Source organism: Colias philodice, chromosome 2 (assembly GCF_061535455.1).
Source record: "Colias philodice isolate Cphi_HAF_F1 chromosome 2, ilColPhil1 Martin Lab GWU primary, whole genome shotgun sequence".
NCBI lineage: Eukaryota > Metazoa > Arthropoda > Insecta > Lepidoptera > Pieridae > Colias > Colias philodice.
The window spans coordinates 7,495,687-7,514,784 of NC_143087.1; the positions used below are offsets into that span (position 1 = coordinate 7,495,687).

The window sequence follows — 19,098 nt, forward strand, 5'->3', positions numbered from 1 at the left end:
ATTTAAAGGTAAAAATAAATAAAACATGATAAATATTTTCATACATAGGTAGTATATTTATTACTGGTTTATATGACATTTTTTGTATTAGTTAATCTAACTAAATAACAATGATGACAATCTAAGAGACACATACCACCATTCTTGTTTTGTTTGAAAAGTAGTAAAATATTATTGTACTATAAGTTATGTAAAAACAACACAGTAAAGAATCTCATCAACAACTTGTACTTTATATGTAATTAGAAGAAACTAATAATAAATTTATAATTCCATCAACAAATGATATTGAACCCAATAGCAATAACAAAACAACTGTCAATTTTATTGAGTTTCCTTGTTTTCATGTTGCATTTCTTTTCTTATTTCTCTGTTAGATTGCAGCAACTCCCTTAGTCGCTGGTGTATATCATCATTCTTCTGTTCTAAGAAATCCAACGCCTGGTTCAGTTCATCCAATTTCATATCCAATTGATCATATTCTGTAAATCAATAAACATTTGCATAATTTTGCCTTAATCATCACACACAATTTGTGTTCAATTGTATAATACATGCATACAGAAAAATATATTATTGCCTGAAAAAAAAAAAAACATTAAAAACCATGACAAGATTCCAGAGTCTTGAGAAACAATAGAAACTTAAATTCTCAGTAACAAATCAAAAGGAAAATACACCAATTTGTAGCAGAAATTTTGGGAATTCTTATGAGTATCTTTAATTACACTTCATTCAGAATTAGATAAAAAGAAGTATCAAAACTATTATTTTTTTTTGTTTTTAAAGTGAAACTTTTATTACATCGTCTCAAACTTTTTGGTCTGTGTAGCGCATGTCGCGTGTATCGCGGCTGCGGAGTAGGTATACCTACTCGGCAGCCGACCATCACGCGACATGCGCTACACAAAGCAGTGTTCGGAACCGTTCGAACAGTTTCACTTTTACCGTGGTTTCATAAAACCACACAACATTTTTTTATAGAAGTTTACTGTATTTTTTTCAATGTTACCTTCATGGACAGTTTCTTCATTTTGTGTAGTTTCATTAGTATCATCATTTTTTTCCCCATCCATTCCATTAGGCTTCCTATCGTCACTGCCAGCCATACTTTAATCAAAAATGAATAAATCATTTACTAAATAAAGTTTGCTTGAGATGGCACTATATAGCCATAGAGCCGCCATTTGTGCACTAGTTTTAATATTCCAAGTGGTATAGTAAAGTTAAAACCTGTAATGTTTACTAACACTAACACACTATAATTTACGGTTATTTTACTTTTTTCTACCTACTTTAGTTTCATATTTACTTTAATAATTATAACGGTAGATTTAGTTTATTTAATGGATGCCGACTCTTTTTATGAAAATAGGTACCAATTAGAAAAATTTACAAGATAAATTCATGCAAATATTACATGTATAATAATGTTTTATTATTGTTTAATGTTTCTCGATTTCTTCGGTTTCCATCATTCATCAAACGGTTAATAAAAGAGATTTGCAATTAATTACACATATAAATCTTCACACCTAAATGAAAAAACACTAATAATTCTCTTACCTGAATGAAAATAATAAACTTTTTAGTTTTTAGATTTTACTTTCTTTACAAAAAGCGAGAAATCTGACAAGTGACAATATTTTTTAATGACGACCATAAATAATATAAACCAAAGTCAAATGATTTTATATTGTTTTATATTTATATTTTCACAGATCTAGCACAAGATCTGTGTATATTTTCTTTATTTCCAATTATTCATTGACACAAAATTAATTTATTTCATTGTGGCCGCCTATCCATCTGCAAGAAAACTTGTGAGAGTGAGAGTTTAGTAATTAGTTAAGAGTTCCTAATAGGAGTCAGAGACATAGTAACTAATACTTAATCTGTGGTCAGAGATAATGATGATGTGATAACAAGAAGCTTATATCTAATACACTGGAGATTGCACTATGACCATTAACTTGTCACAAGAAAATATAACCTTGAATGACGTCAGTGTTGTTTTTTGTCTCTTTCTGTGGGTGACCACACTGGTTTGTATATTCAGGATTTTTTGAAATAAAAAAAACTAAAAATCATGGTCTATAAATAATAACGACATATATTTTTAACAGTATTTATATTATAATATTACTGGTCAACTTACATGAATAATTATCATCTTTATAGGTACATACCATTTTAATTGGTAGAGAATGATAGTTTTAAATAACGCTTGATAACTTTTGATCTCATACTACGATTTTTTAATTAAAATGAGTGCTACATACATTAAAACATCGTTTTGGTTACTAAAGCTTCAGTCTAAAACTTTTCAATATTCCAAAAAGAGAGTTGCATCGCTAGTGTTGATGTGTGGTAACGATATTACAGTTCTCAGAAATTCGTATGTCTTTCAGGAGCTGTACTTACGGTTACTAATGGTTTCATGGTGGTTAATTATAATATAATTAAAATTACTTTATCAGTTGAGACGCAGTAACAAGAATGTGGTAAATAAAAAGGTATAGCACTTTTCAAAAGGTATTTTTTTTCTGGACCGTAATCCTCAGGCTTAAAATGCAAACTGCATATTCTGGCATGTTGATAAATTTTACCCTTGATAGGCACTATGGACAGCCATTTATTTCTTTTTATTTCATTTTTGGAAAGCTGAAATACGTAAAACAAAAAAATATTAGGTTAAAAAGTATAAATTTCAATGTAAAAAAGAAAAAACCACAATATGTGAGTGCAATAGATGTCGTGTGTTGTTTCATTACTAGTATAAAAAAATTTAAAATGGTGTTCTAAATGTTCATCATAATATTGTTTAGCAATATATTATCGTCGCTATCCGTAAAAACCCATCATCATGGTTACCTTACTTGTAAAATTTGTTTGTTGAAAACTTGTTGAAAAATGATGAAAGTATTAGGAAAAGAACTTATTTAACATGATTGCTTAGTAAAATGATGATAAATTTGACGATTTTTGCCATTAAAATGATTCTAAACAGGTAAATGCATGAGTATTGAGGAATATTGTAAATAACGTAAATATACACTTGCCTGTGAAATTATAGGCCAGAATTTGGTGTCCAAAAACTTCTGCAATTTTTCACAATGCAATACATTATTAATATTCGGAAAATATTTATTAAATACGCAACAATATTAACTTAAATATTCGAAGCGACGCAATTTTTTTGACACTTTTGTCATATTGTCAAAGTGAGAGTTGCTACAATTTTATTATGGTAACTACCCATAATCAGGGAATATCGCTTTTTAATAATTGGTTCAGATACTTATTTTATTTAGCATAAATAATAATTGTCTCATCCAACAATGCTTCTGAATGACGTTGTTGGCAATTTATCAACAAACTCATGTACAAAAACTAACCTTTTACACAGAATATTACAGCAAACATAGTAGCCTTGGGAAAACTTCGTATTAACAGTGGCAATACCAAGTTAGGTGTGAAAGTGATAGAACACAACAATTTTCTTGTTACACGTCAAATGTTCATACCGAAATCTCCAGTGTATAAGATATAAGCTTCTTGTGTGATAATGATTATTACCAATTCTTTGTGATTTAATTGATGAAATAAAATTTAATTGTTTTTGTATTATGTTTTTTCTTGCTATCACTCGGTGACTCGGTGTGCTTTTTTTTCTATCTGTATCACTTAACTGTACTATATTACCTATGAATATAATAATAAAAAGATGAAGTTTGTTTTTTTACGGTTTTTTTTTGCTCGTAAGGGAAAATAATATTTATAAGCGTTTATAAGTATCAAAACCATATTTCCAACTTGCAACGTAAGTTGCCATATGATGATTTTTTGAATTTGCCGCCTTTTCAAGTCTCATATTTATACAAATCCTACTTAATATTTTATAATATGCGAAAGTCGAGCATTAAACCAACTTTAAAGCATCTACAGACGCTCCGATTTGGTTGGTGCCAACCATATTGGAACCGACATGGCAACCATTCCAACATTGCTACAGATTGTCCGACGGTTGGCCTTCCAGCTGTCAGTTGACCATCACTACATAGTATAAAACAAAGTCGCTTTCTCTGTCCCTATGTCCCTATGTCCCTTTGTACGCTTAAATCTTTGAAACTACACAACGGATTTTGATACGGTTTTTTTAATAGATAGAGTGATTCAAGAGGAAAGTTTATATGTATAATAAAATCCATTAAATAGTGGAGAAGTACTGTTATTTTTGAGGTTTCTAATGTGATGTCGTAAATAATTACATTTTTTCCGCTTACATTGCAAACGCAGGCTGAACCCTACGAGTTTTATCAAAATAATGTACTAAGTATTGTAAACATTGAAAAGGTCTACAGAAAAGTCCGCGATGGTATATATCTATCTCTTATGGATAACCCACAATAACTTTTTTTTGTCATTTACGTTTTACGACAAATAAATGAATAACAAATAAATAATCTATTTGCGTAATCTTTGTTACTTAAGTCCCACAAACAGGGAAAGTCTTTATATAGTTCCAGTAATTTTATTATTATGTCACGTTCGGTGACCGTAACTCCCTCGGCGTTCATGTTGACGTCCTATACCGGCGGCGTTGCGAATGCGAATGAGCCAATTACCTATATTAGATATTACTCTATGGAATGAGCCGATTTGGTCGGAACAAAGCTTTCAAACGTTCCAATTTGGTCGGATCGGATAGGAAGTTGGTTTGGTCGGTATCGCCGGCGCATCCAACCACGTCAAACCAATATTAATAATAATTATGTCGGACCGACCGCTCTCTTCACTTTCCGATTTGGTCGTGGTCGGGTGGTTGGCACCAACCGAATCGGAGCGTCTGTAGATGCTATAATGCTCAAAGGCGAAAGTTTGTGAGGATGGATGTTTGTTACTCTTTCACGCAAATACTACTGAACCGATTACAATGAAATTTGGTATGTAGGAAGGAATACCCAGAATAAGACTTGAATAAGCTACTTTTATCCAGGAAATCCCACAGAATCGGAAAATATGCGGGTTTTTAAAACCTAGTAAGTAATATTCTCATTTGGTTGTTTTGTAAGCAGAACAGTTAAGTACCTCCCTATTTAATTCATAGGTAAAGTTTAATAGCATCTACAGACGCTCCGATTTGGTTGGTGCCAACCATATCGGAACCGACAAGGCAACCATTCCAAATGTATCTACAGACGCTCCGATTTGGTTGGTGCCAACCATATCGGAACCGACAAGGCAACCATTCCAACATTGCTACAGATTGTCCGACGGTTGGCCTTCCAGCTGTCAGTTGACCATAGAGTAATATGTCAGTTGACCATAGTACGAAGAGAATGGGCTAAATTCTACTATAGAAATAGAGAAAATTACAGTCATATGCGGCTCTTACAACTTATTTTTTAAGGTTTTTAATGTAGCCGCACTGTCAATTTTTTTTAATACTTCTAACATAATAAAATACGCTTGATTTGTGGCATCTCTATTTGCGTAATCTTTGTTACTTAAGTCCCACAAACAGGGAAAGTCTTTATATAGTTCCAGCAATTTTATTAATATGTCACGTTCGGTGACCGTAACTCCCTCGGCGTTCATGTTGACGTCCTACACCGGCGGCGTTGCGAATCTGAATGAGCCAATTACCTATATTACTCTATGGAATGAGCCGATTTGGTCGGAACAAAGCTTCCAGACGTTCCAATTTGGTTGGATCGGATAGGAAGTTGGTTTGGTCGGAATTGCTGGCGCATCCGACCACGTCAAACCAATATTAATAATAATTATGTCGGACCGACCGCTCTCCACACTTTCCGATTTGGTCGTGGTCGGATGGTTGGCACCAACCAAATCGGAGCGTCTGTAGATGCATAAGTAAATACCATGTAAAGACTATATAAAATTTATATATATCAATATATATATATATGTTGTAATGAAAAGTCACCTTATTTATAAAAATATAATCTGTTACTGAAAATCTTAATGTCAAAGTTATGTCAATTGCGTATGATGTTGGAAAGGAGTATTTTAATTTAATATTTCTATTTTGTTGGCATTGTAATAAAATATTAAATAATTTAAGGATTATTTTGTATTGACAGTATTGTGTTGTTGAATTATTAAGGTTTAAGCATCTAAATACAATTCTGTCGTGATCGTACTAATAAAAGGTGAGTTTCATTCAATCGATATTACCTTTATAGTTATGACACTACGCCTTCTTTTCAGTGTATATAAAAAAATTGTAGACCTTCCATAATTCCATTAGTATCCATCGCTATTTACAATACCTCTAAGAGTTAATGTGATTTTGAAACTTTGAAAATCCTTTGTTTTTTTAAATTGGTTCTATGACTCATAGTAGAAATAAGAAGCTTGTAATATATATTTATTTTAGTTGTTGTCAAAATCGCTATCAACTATGAATGATGATTTTATCATTACTTTAAATATAAGTTTATGCTATGTTTTAATTATTTATCAAATATAAATTAAGATCTAAATGTGGACACAGGACTAATTTAATGCTTTATTTACAAATTTTCATTTTTTACCAAAAAAATGTGTTCATTGGGAATAGATCTAAACCATCAATCAGCTTTATGTTCAAACACAACAAAGTTTGCATTTGATAATTTTTTGTTTTGTTAATACTTTATGAAATGAAACATGTATTTTTTCAGCAAAATGACTTCAGGGCCATATAACTATTCTTACATCTTTAAATATATTATTATTGGTGATATGGGTGTAGGAAAGTCATGTCTTTTGCACCAGTTCACAGAAAAGAAATGTGAGTATCTGTTATTTTGACTTATTCTGAAGATGTTGAAAATATACAATAACATGAAACTTGTTTTAACATCTTCTAATTATCTCATTAATTATTACTTGCCATTAAAATGGAAATTAATCTTTTTATTTATGTTGTAGTCATGGCAGATTGCCCCCATACTATTGGTGTGGAATTTGGTACTAGAATCATAGAAGTGGCCGGACAGAAAATTAAGCTTCAAATATGGGACACAGCTGGACAGGAAAGATTTAGGGCTGTTACTCGGTCTTATTATAGAGGTGCAGCTGGTGCCCTCATGGTTTACGACATTACAAGAAGGTAATTCAACATTAATCCATCAGGCCCCGGAATCACAGACACAATAGAAAATCTATTGTGTCGCGGTCGGATCTGGCCGTTCGGGGCTCAATGGGTTAATTATTCCTAAATAAATAATTCCAATATTCTGAAAATTCAAATGTCTATACAACTAATTTATTAATATATGATATAGCTTATTAAAATAAATGACCACATTTCACAAATAGACAATTAATGCATAATGTATTTACTTTGTTTTAGATCTACATACAATCATTTAAGTAGTTGGTTAACAGACACTCGCAATTTGACTAATCCTAGCACAGTGATTTTTTTGATTGGAAACAAATCTGATTTGGATGGACAACGAGATGTTACATACGAAGAAGCCAAACAGTTTGCTGATGAAAATGGCTTAATGTTTGTTGAAGCTAGTGCAAAGACGTAAGTATGTTTGATAATAGGGGAGATCAACTTACATTCAATGTATCCTCCTAATATAATTAAAATATTGTTACTAAATTCTTGTCAATTGATCATTCTATTGTATAATATTAAATGAACATCGTCATAATCAGCTTGTTAATTAATAATTATTATTTTAGTGGTCAAAATGTTGAAGAAGCTTTCCTGGAGACAGCGAAAAAGATATATCAGAGCATACAGGATGGACGTTTGGATTTGAATGCAGCGGAGTCAGGTGTTCAGCACAAGCCCGCGTCGCCGGGCCGCCCGCTGGCCGCGCCGCCCGCCTCGCGCGACAATTGCGCTTGCTAACCACTCCTCACATTAACCATTTATAACGCGAAACATGTAAAAAGAACGCTGGATGAAAGTGATGGGGTGTGTTTTGGCATGTATCGAGTTTAGCACGAAAGTTATTTGCTGCTTATTTTATTTTTGAAGTAGGCTCTCGAGTCGTGGCTTCGCAACTACATACAGTGTAAACTCTATATAACGACACTCGATTTAACGACAAACTCTCTAAAGCGTCAAAATCAATTGCCTTTGGTTGGTTTAGCTTATCTACCATACAATGATACACTCTACAATCTACATAGCATCACACCCACTCTCAATAACGACAACAATTAAGTCATAAACTCGACGTCATGCATAACTTTCTAAGAAATTCGTTCTTTTGTTAACAAATTGGGATTGTTCGCACGTGTACTGTTTTTGACCATGACTAATAAGAGTCATGGATTATCTATACGTTATCATATTCTTAGTTGCTCACAAACTATCAAACTGTAAACATGGCTAGTAAAAGAAAATCATTGTGTATTGACGAAAAAGTTTTATTGATACGCGCAATAGAAACGGGAGAGAAGATAAGTGATGTTGGCAAACGCTTTGGATTTAGTCGCTCTACCGTGTCCACAATATGGAAAAACAAGGAAAAAATCCTCCAAGCTGAGGGCGAGGGTGTTTCTAATTCTGATTTTTCTTCTCTCCATTTAACGACAACTCTATATAACGCCATAAAATGCACAGTCCCTTCGGTGGCGTTATATAGAGTTTACACTGTATTTGTTATTCTTATACCACCTCATAACACCAAAAAGACCAATAAATCGCCAATGCGCAGCTTAACCGTCAGCGTTCTTTTTACATGACGCGACCTATACCATATTCTAAACTATGTTGTAGTTGTTAACGAATTGATGTACATCAAGAAGCTTATATCTAATACACTGGAGATTTCAGTATGAACATTAACTTGTAACAAGAAAATATGACCTTGAATGACGCCTGTATGTTTTTTATCCCTTTCACACCTAACCAACTACCTAGGTTAACTACCTAGTTAATGTTCATACTGAAATCTCCAGTGTATTGGATATAAGCTTCTTGATGTACATGATACCGACCACGAAAGTAAAACCTTAGCGGTAATACATTATTATAGGCGTTAAAATAAACGAAAATAATTAAAAAAAAACAAACATTCATATCATACCTTTCATTTTTACTCTACTTTTGCTACCAAAAATATAAACCTAAGGGTAATAAAAATTATGTTTATAACCGGCCTCTCTTGTATTAGAACTACTGTGATGGCTGGAAAAATTAACTATCTCTAATGAATTATTCTTATCTTACGCTATTTATTTTTGATATCAATTAAACAAATGTTTATTTGATAACTGGTTATTTCTTTATCAATAACTATTCACGAAAACTAATTTCTTTTCAGTTTTCTTTCATGCTTGCAATACTATGCTTAGTGAAATTATTTCTCTTAGTTAATTTGTGTATAAGTTTAGTAAAGTATGATTATTTTAATACATATACTTTTGTATCATTTTATGTAACGAAAGTATTTCAGGAATAAGATGAAAAAGTATTTAATTTTTATAAATAAATAAAATTTAATGATCACAATGAGGCAGCATTCATATTGACCAACTTGGCAGTTGCAGTCTATCAACATTCCATGTTATATTTCGAGGGTTATGGATATAAATTAATAAGATAATTAGAATTTAATGATAAAAATGCATTATGCACCATCATCAGTAAAAAAGTGATAAATATACAAACTTAGTTTAGACGTTTGAAATTAATTTAACTAAAATTGATTTGCATATTAGTGTTACATGGGCAATGTGTTTAAAAATAATATGATATCTTTGCGTTTTCTTGAATCGTAAATGTATAATCTATTTTTCAAACTTATATTCGTTTTTTACTTGATCTTGACAATTTTTAATGATTTTATTTAAAGGAAGATGATTAAATATTGTATGATTACTTGTTAAAGGGTTACATATTCTTATATTGTTTTATGCAGTATTGAAGTTGGTGGTAAAATTAACTAGGGATACATGATAAGGAGAATGGCATTTTAATTATGTTCAATATAATAAAAATTTATGAGTCCTATCTAGGGAATGACATTTTGTAATGCTAATTTTCCTGTCCAGGCGAATAAAAAGGACTTTATATGTAACGTTTCTATTTAACTGCACTATTTTAAATTAACCGTAAACATCTGGTAAGAAGTGCATTGTTAGAAACTAAATCATTCATACATCTTTTTATACGCATGAACAGGAATATGTGTAGTCTGTAACTACCTACTATGTAATACATAATAATATAAATTAGATAATAACGTGTCCTTGTTTTCTTGCGTAATATAATCTTTTAAATGCATCTTACACCGTTGAACTACAACTGATGTAAAGTAGGTATTTAGCAAATTATGAAATATTGCATTTGAGACTATAATTGCATATATTTAAGGTAACAAGATGCTTCTAAAAATATCGATTTTATAACATCATAAATCAATCCATATTTTATTATAAATTGAAGAAATTCAATTTTTAGCGGCCTATTACAAGTTTGCCGTTAAATTAGTTTTTGAGCAACATTTACATGCCTACAATCATGATCTACTTTTTAAAATACAAACACTGTTTAGAACAACGGTTTAAGTTTAAAATTGTTTGATCATAAAATATTCAGTTTATTTTTGCACCCGTTATGTATGTTTTCATTTATTAAGGATTTTATTAATACATAGAATTTATTTATTGTAATATTTTAATTTTAATTATATCACATTAAAGATCTTATTATTATTATTGTTTTTATTTTACATATAAAACAAGTGAACGGATTTTTTTTTTCCAAAAAATCGATGTGAAAAATTTAATTAAATATGCTTTTGGCCAAATTTTGACTGGAAATCTAGTCGATATATTATATTCTCATAATTATAAATATACATAAAATTTTGGTTTCATCAAAAAACTATGAACGAAGTTATCCTGCAGTGGGATCTTAGACTAAGTCAAATGAAAAAATAATCTTTTGCCGGAATTTAAATACTATTTCTATACAGGCATCACGGCTAATTAGCAACCTAGTCGATATAATATATTCTCCTAATTATAAATATACATAAAATTTTAGTTTCATCAAAAAGCTCGTCGCCGCCCATGAGGGCTCGCATTGTCATTGTTTATTTAATAGAAATGAATGTGCTTAAAAAAATATCTCAGTTATACAATATGTACTTTATTTGTATGATTACTTACATATTATACAGCGAAAAATAATGCGATTTACGATAAAATATATAACAAAAATAACAAGGAATATTAAAAATATGAATAATACATGGACAAAAAATTCTTTAACTTATATTTACTGCTGAAGACAACATGTGTAGTGTCACATACGTTTATGGTTTAAGTTCATTTACATAAATCCGCCACTAAATCAACACGTGGTTTATGGGTCTTTAGATTTTATCTATTGAGTTTCAATCACAAGATATATACATAAATAGATATAATCATATAAATGAGCCCCAAACATATATCCACTTTCATGTGTTTATTCACACTTCCAATGAACCGAATATTCCGAAATTTGGCACAACATACTAAATATAGTGAAAGGACATAGATAGGGCGTAAGCTTTTTTCAAAACAAAACTTGTTGCGAGTGAAGTAAGGGAATGGAAATAAGTACCCACAGCTGACACGCGATAACGCGAACAACACTATGGAGTTAGTAGAGAGTCTAGAGTTATAATAATTAGAATTATAAAACCTGTCATGTGCGTGTCGGACACGACACTGAGGCTTCCCGTTCTCCTTTCGAGACGGAACCCTAATTATGAAAAAATTGAATAATAAAAATACGTGTGGCACTCGGGGACTGCCGCGGTATCGCTATTGCATGCTATGCCTTCAAGCCACACTCCACGCCCGTCGGAGTGGGGAGCGTGAGGTTTTTTCGTTACGGAATTTCTGGATTCGGTCCCCGCGCTCGAGGCCCACGATAGAAGCTATGCAATAGCTTAAAATTGTTTATAATTTAGACTGTGTGTTCTGTAGTAGCACATCGTGCATATCCTGTAGCGCACGTTCGAGCGCTTGTCGGTATCTCGTAGCGGCGGTGTCGGGATGCGCGCGGAACGCCGCCGTAGCGAAGTTGACATCCGCGTCGCGCGGGTTGTAGCACGTCGCGTAGCCGTCCGCTACGAGCGGCCCGTAGCACATGAACCCGTCGCACTTGCACGCCACCTGGACACGTTTGTGTTTAATCTTTATTCGATACTGGCAACTTTTTTATTTCTTTTATATGAGATATTAATGCGTCATCATCAACCTCTTTTGTTTTTCTACTGGAGAAAAAAAATATAGTTTAGAGTTTAGACTTTAGACCATACTCTACTAGACTGGCGGAGTGCGGTAATTTTTACGATGTTTTGTACTCATCAATCTAGGAATCACTACGTTGTATAAAACGAAGTCGCTTTCTCTGTCCCTATGTATGCTTAAATCTTTAAAACTACGCAACGGATTTTGATGCGGTTTTTTTTAATAAATAAAGGGGAAGATTTTAGTATATAATTTATTAGGTTTTAAGACAAAGCGGGCAAAGCCGCGGGCGGAAAGCTAGTGTTATATAAATTTAAGTTAAAGCTATAAATACTGGACTGTATGGTGACTCCTTTTTATATTAAAACAACACTAGTATCAAGTAAAGCAGTATGTAGATCTTACCTGACTAGTAGATATTCTCATATGAGCACTTCTTGTGAATCCAGGGTCGGAATACAATTTCGGTATTTCAATTCCGTTTTCGATAGCAGTCAATTTTAGGCCAAGCAAGTGCCTGTCTACACCGAGACCTTGTAAAGCCTGAAAGGAAATAAAACAATGATTTAAAATTGATGCCATATTTTACAAAAAAAAGTTTCTACCCTATTTCTCCTTCCAAGCTAAAAAGTTTTAAACTAAATAATTGCTTATGAATTTTTACTGCTGCTATGTCTGAAACTGAAACTAAATGAGGAAAATACCATAAAAATTGTAAATTTATTAATTAAATATGCCCCAGAAAAAAAGTATTTCCTAGTTTTTTACAATAATATTGATTTGAAAATCACCTGTACAGTATAATCCTTGTGTGCCGCAATGGCTTTCCTCATAGCTTCTACCTTCGCCTTGGGTGAGGCTTGCTTCTCAAGCATCGTTTTCGCAAATTCAATAGATTCGATCGAACAGGAGCGGATCGTTTCAGTCCTGCCGCCTGTATACATACGCGTGGCTGCTGACTCGTAGTGCGCTCCGGGTGTGTTGTGCAAACTGTTTATTAATATAATATTATTTATTTTAATACTGCGCGCTACGTATACGCGAATTTACTCTGCAACTTATAATTTCATAGTGTCAGAAGTGTAACTTCTTTGGTAAGACTCAAAGATTCCAAAATCGTCGCTTTACTCCATGACGTGACGGTATTGCCATGACGCGACCTTGAATTTTATTCTCAACGTAAAGAAGTTTCACTTAAAATTATTTGTTACACGCATACCTGTAGAAGGCATACTGCATTGCCATTTGCAGATAACTGTCTGGACTCATCTTTTGAGTTTTAATGAAATTCTTGCCATATCGATCGAATTTGAAGCAATTTAGATCGAGGTCTGCAGCTAATCTGTAACAAGTTGTAATGATCTTAATATTTCACATCAATATTTACATGTTTCAATTAGGACATTTTATTGTTACCTTTCAATGTTTTAACACAAAGTTAAAATTTACCGTAATATTGGGACTAATAAATATTTCATCCTCTGAAGAAGCAGCGTGTAAAAACCGTAATTACAATTAATTGAAGGTGCAAGGTATTTTTTTCTATCATTATAGAATAGTGAATGAAATAAAGTTCTTACTTGTCCAAATTCGTCTTCGCATCCTTTATCATCTGCGATACTTCGCCGCTCACGTTGAATTTTAGTTGAACCGGCTCGATCGGAGACGCAGACGATTCTTCGCTGATTGTATTTTTATCGCTGTAAATATAATAAATTTGGTTAACATTCCTCCCAAATATTTAGTTATAAATTATTTCTCGTTGAAATTTTTTGAGTATCTATGAGAGACTAAATATAAATTCGAAAACTAGAACCGATAAACGCGTCGTTGTGGGCGTTATGAATGTATAGATTAGGTTTTAATAGTTTCTGGACTAAAAATAGAATCAATTAGGCTAGGGATATTCTGGTTTATCTCTGAAGCTAGATAAACAGCAATTTAAATGATAGCCTATGTCACAAGGAGTAAATTAGAGAAAAAGACCTAAGCAAGAGGAGATGGAGTTGTGGGTATGGGTACCAACTACTTAGTAAATATTTACTTTATTATGTGTAAAAGAAGTAAGCTATAATTTATTATTTATTCATACAGTAAACAGGTTTAATATAGTGGACATGCAAATGTCAGGATTCCGTGAATAACAAAAAAACTTACATATAGTTTATAATAAAATCAGTCAAAATGGCAATGGGTTGACCTTCAGCCGGCGAATGCTCATATGTTAAACCAGTTAAACCATCAGCGCCAACGATGAACTGAAAAAAATTGTGTATTAATATTATAAATTGTTCTAGTTGGTAGTGCAAATTCTATGGATTCTACAGTACCACCAGGAAATATCTTAATATTTCAACATCGAGTCGTGATATTAAAAATATGATATAAAATTTTATGAATATTATTTTCAGTTTTTACAGTTTTACGCAAGCAAATGAAAAAAATATATACACAGCATGTTAGTTGCCTAGTTTTATAAAATTCTCGAAAAAAAATCTAAGTATAATATGTAACATCTTTGTTTTGTTTGAGTGCATATTTCACTTTTTTTTCATTTCCCAACACTTTCACAATAACTAATTACCTATATTTCATTATACACACCAAACATCCACACTAACCTGCACAGTTTTATCGAACCAGCGATTCCCGCCGTTCGCATTAGCCCCGTCCCCATGTATCGTGTGCTTGGCGGCGAGCGTGCGGCGCTCGTCCCCGCCCGCGCACTGCCACAGCCCCGCCGCGCCGTCCAGACACAGCACCGCTATACTGCGCTCTACGTCCGCTAGCGAGTTGCGGTTCGTTTCGTCTGCGCACGTGTTAATCAAATATTTTTTTACTAGATTTCCGCCCGCGGCTTCAAAGGAAAACCCGCATAGTTCCCATTCCCGTGGGATTTCCGGGATAAAACCTATCCTATGTGTTAATCCAAGTTACCCTCTATATGTGTGCTAAATTTCATTGTAATCGGTTCAGTAGTTTTTACGTGAAAGAGTAACAAACATCCATACATCCATACTTACAAACTTTCGCCTTTATAATAGTATTAAGATTAACTTGGTGAACTACTCTTAAACTTAAATTATAGTTATACTGCGCTCGATGTCCACCGGCGATTCGTTTCGTCTGCAGCCTGTGCACGTGTAACTCAAAGTCAACCCTAAAATAATTGATTTTTGTAACTATCTATCTTTTGTTTTACTTTTCGGTGTTCATAAAAAAAGTCAACAACTGGTTAAGGAAGTTTAGTTATTTTCACCCCTTTCTATATTTGCTATATGGTCAAAGGTCACTGGTACTGCAACCAGACTAACATATGGATGTAACAGGATTTGTTTATTGTATGTATGTAGTGGTAGTGACAAGGAAAGGCTGCATTAGGCATGCCCATTTTCCTTATTTAAAGACTATTCTCCAAATAATACAGGCATTTTATGAATAATCAGAGAATAACATATATTTAGATAAAAGATAAGTGTATAAGATATACTTAAAATAAAACACATTATTTTGCATGTGATAACTGATAATACTGATACACCTGTAAAAAATAAAACTTCAAGATAATTAAAGGAATGATTTGATGAGCTTTTTAAATTTTTAGAGTCTCATATGTTTTTAATCAACTTTAAACTACATCTTAAAGTATATAGAAATAGTATAAATTATTTCATGCTCACCTTTACTTAATAGTTCGTAAGCCTTTGCCCATGTGTCTCTATTTTCCGAAGTGAGAACACCAATAGCATCATCTGTACGTGACTGTGAAGAATCTATGATTTTCTTTAGACCTTTTACTATTTGCTCCCTATTTAACCTTTTGTTGTCACTTCCCCACAGATCAAGATGGAATATCTGCAATTAAGTAATATAAAATGTATTAAATATATCTATATTATTTAATACATAAATTATACAGTTACAAAAATAAATACATTTTAATGAACTTCAATATTTTTTTTACTATTAAATAACCATGCAAAATACAATGGATTGAAAAAAAATTGTATGTGCGAACTGTGATATGTGTACTGTGTTTAGCATATAATTTGTATTAAAAATAAAAAATAAAAATAAATAAAAATTGTAGGCTGTTCCTATATTTGCTTAAACTTACATGGTTATTGTGTATAACAGTAACATATTTGGTATCATTGAAGGACAGCTTGTCCCTTTTAGCTTGTGGTATCCGACAAGTTCCAAATACTTTCTTGTATTGGGACATGTCTAGAGGATTTTTCCCCATCATTTCTACAGGTATTTTATCACTGAAAATAAATTGATAGATATAATTTTTTTTATAAAACATTTGTAATATTTATAATAATATTATAAAGCTGAAGAGTTTGTTTGTTTGAACGAGCGAATCTCGGTAACTACTGGTCCGATTTGAAAAATTATTTTGGTGTTAGATAGCCCATTTATCGAGGAAGGTTATAGGCTATTTATCATCACGCTACGACCAACAGGGGTGGAGCCACGGGGGTGAAACCTCGCGGAGCAGCTAGTTTGGTATAAGATGAAAACATACTTGTCTATTAATGATTTGTAATCCAATGCAGCAAGTAAAGTTTTAGCAGCATAGTCCAATTGTTCATTTTGATTATTGAACTTTCTGAATGGGAAGACTAAACCTGGACTGGAGAAAACAACTACTGGGTCACGGTACTCAAGGTAGGCAGTGTTTATCCACCATTCTTCAAGCCAGTTTTGGTGTTTAGATGCTCTTTTTTCCAATAGACTCTGCAAAAATTAAAAACCAAGTAGTTACCTATCCTAATATTATAAAGAGGAAAGGTTTGTATGTATATGTTACGGCTAAAGGTAGGTGAGAACATAAACTTAAGATTAGCCGGCTAAACTTAGGTTTATTTTCGACGAGGTGTTAATGTTAGTTTGTTCTATCTTTAGCCGGCTAAACTTAAGTGTAACCGCAGGCCCGTGGCTAAAAATGTCGGGGTGGGTAGATTTGGTTACTATAATACATGTAAGGAACAGGGCGAGTGTTTTCTGGCACTTCGCCGGCTGCTGCCGCAGCACGCTCGCTGCGCTCGCTCGGCTCGTGCGGGTCTTAAGAGTTCTAACCTAACCTAACCTAGCCACCAGCTTTCTGCCCTGAGTCGGGGTGGGTAGATTTGGTTACTATAATACATGTAAGGAACAGGGCGAGTGTTTTCTGGCACTGTGCGGGCCCCTCAAGCCCTCCACCGGCCCGGCGCTAACCAAATCTACCCACCCCGACATTTTTAGCCACGGGCCTGCGGTTACACTTAAGTTTAGCCGGCTAAAGATAGAACAAACTAACATTAACACCTCGTCGAAAATAAACCTAAGTTTAGCCGGCTAATCTTAAGTTTATGTTCTCACCTACCTTTAGCCGTGACATATATATGTATGGTTATCACGCATAAACTACTGGATTGATTTTGATGAAATTTGGCACAGATAATCTTTAGACCCTGAGAAAGAACATAGGCTACTTTTTATTACGAAATATGTACCACGGGCGAAGCCGGGGCGGACCGCTAGTTTAATTATATTCCAATGTTATTAATGATCCACATTAAAAACATACATAATACATTTTCATTACCTGCAATTTCTGCCCATCATCTGATGCGAATTTCTTAACAAGATTTGAAGTATTCGCAAATTCCTCATCATTAAGGAATGGTCTCACTGTTTTTAAATATTTTGTTAATGTATCATTAAGTTTTGGTACAGGGAGTCTTGGTAGATTTTGGGTGGTTGAAGCTGTTTTTGCAGATGTATAGTTGCTTACTAATTGTAGAGAAGTGACATATGGTTCTAAGGTAAACCCTTTTGAACTCCACTGTAAAAAATAAATTATATTTTTATAATGAATCCCCAAACCTAACAGTTTTGAAACAACTATGAATTGCAGTTAAATAATGTTACAAGAGATTACTTTGTCTACTATAATTTTGCTAAAAGGATTAATATAATGGCTTGAGCTAGTAAATGATAAGGAAAAACATGTATTAAATAAATAAACTGCTTAATGAAATGAACATCTAGCTGGTCAATAACATGTTTGTTTTCCTCTACTTAAAGGGAACAAAAGGAAAACTTATACAAAATAAAGTGAATGACTACTCACAAGCTTTATACCCCGCAACATTGTTGAATCCTGGAACAGAAAATTATTAACTTCAAATAAATAATGTTGATATTATAAACAACCTGGGATAAATGAAGTCAAAGTTAACACAATTAATGAATTACAAGGAACAAGATGGTAAAGTTAAAAAATCACAGAAATATCGAATTATCATGTCAAAAGACAAAACTATGATGATTTTCTTTTCTTATTAGTTATGAATGAAATAATATACTTACTTTAGATTCAAAGTTTTTGAATTGTATATTAGGCATTAAATTTGTCTAGAACATATGTACAAACATTCAAGAAAAGACACACAGTTTAAGTGAAAGGAAGGGGTATTGAAATAATGTATTACGTGCACACAACACCATTCACCTCAAACAAGTTTACGTTGAGTTCTTAATATTATTACACTATTATAATACCGGTTTGTTATCAATGTTTCGCTAAATGTTTTGTTAGATAAACAATAATGTATGCTATTATCAGCTTCACACAATCAACTTATTATTATGTACCTAAAGAAATCTCTAGGAAAATAGTTACTATCTAATATCATTTACTTTCAGTCGATAGGTATGTTTGAAATTTGAAAGTTCAAACTTCAAAATTCAAGAATGACGTGCTGACCTTTGATTACATGGATTCCACCCACATTCCAATAATTCCAATGTGAAACATCACTGTGTTGCCACTAAAAATAAAAGTGACTGTGACATCTAAGCATCTCACATCTGACAAGT

General features: G+C 32.8%; 3 protein-coding genes across 5 annotated transcripts; 1 reads left to right on the forward strand and 2 right to left on the reverse strand.

Moving 5' to 3' along the window:
• Nucleotides 1-33: 33 nt before the first annotated feature.
• LOC149490564 (uncharacterized) lies at nt 34-1,670 on the reverse strand. The gene is made up of 3 exons (XM_089705819.1): nt 1,567-1,670; nt 1,013-1,110; nt 34-482 (listed from the first exon to the last, which is right to left on the reverse strand). Exons 2-3 carry the CDS (start codon nt 1,107-1,109, stop codon nt 325-327), a joined length of 255 nt encoding a protein of 84 aa, XP_089561945.1. The 5' UTR covers nt 1,110; nt 1,567-1,670; the 3' UTR covers nt 34-324.
• A 4,326-nt stretch (nt 1,671-5,996) lies between these two features.
• On the forward strand, nt 5,997-10,695 carry Rab14 (RAS oncogene family member Rab14). 2 transcript variants are annotated; one of them, XM_089706206.1, is made up of 6 exons: nt 5,997-6,176; nt 6,690-6,799; nt 6,940-7,120; nt 7,364-7,546; nt 7,708-7,903; nt 8,734-10,695. In XM_089706206.1, exons 2-5 carry the CDS (start codon nt 6,694-6,696, stop codon nt 7,877-7,879), a joined length of 642 nt encoding a protein of 213 aa, XP_089562332.1. In that variant the 5' UTR covers nt 5,997-6,176; nt 6,690-6,693; the 3' UTR covers nt 7,880-7,903; nt 8,734-10,695. The 2 variants fall into 2 exon arrangements, with proteins under 2 accessions (XP_089562332.1, XP_089562324.1); XM_089706198.1 differs by having other exon boundaries at nt 7,708-7,900; nt 8,731-10,695.
• A 423-nt stretch (nt 10,696-11,118) lies between these two features.
• Nucleotides 11,119-19,002, reverse strand: LOC149490566 (carnitine O-acetyltransferase-like). 2 transcript variants are annotated; one of them, XM_089706039.1, is made up of 13 exons: nt 18,986-19,002; nt 18,350-18,379; nt 17,822-18,061; nt 16,760-16,971; nt 16,346-16,496; nt 15,909-16,083; nt 14,850-15,037; nt 14,386-14,486; nt 13,809-13,928; nt 13,448-13,570; nt 13,020-13,218; nt 12,634-12,771; nt 11,119-12,150 (listed from the first exon to the last, which is right to left on the reverse strand). In XM_089706039.1, the coding sequence occupies exons 2-13, from the start codon at nt 18,368-18,370 to the stop codon at nt 11,935-11,937; spliced, it is 1,884 nt and encodes a 627-aa protein (XP_089562165.1). In that variant the 5' UTR covers nt 18,371-18,379; nt 18,986-19,002; the 3' UTR covers nt 11,119-11,934. The 2 variants fall into 2 exon arrangements, with proteins under 2 accessions (XP_089562165.1, XP_089562161.1); XM_089706035.1 differs by lacking the exon at nt 18,986-19,002 and adding an exon at nt 18,589-18,959.
• Nucleotides 19,003-19,098: the final 96 nt, after the last annotated feature.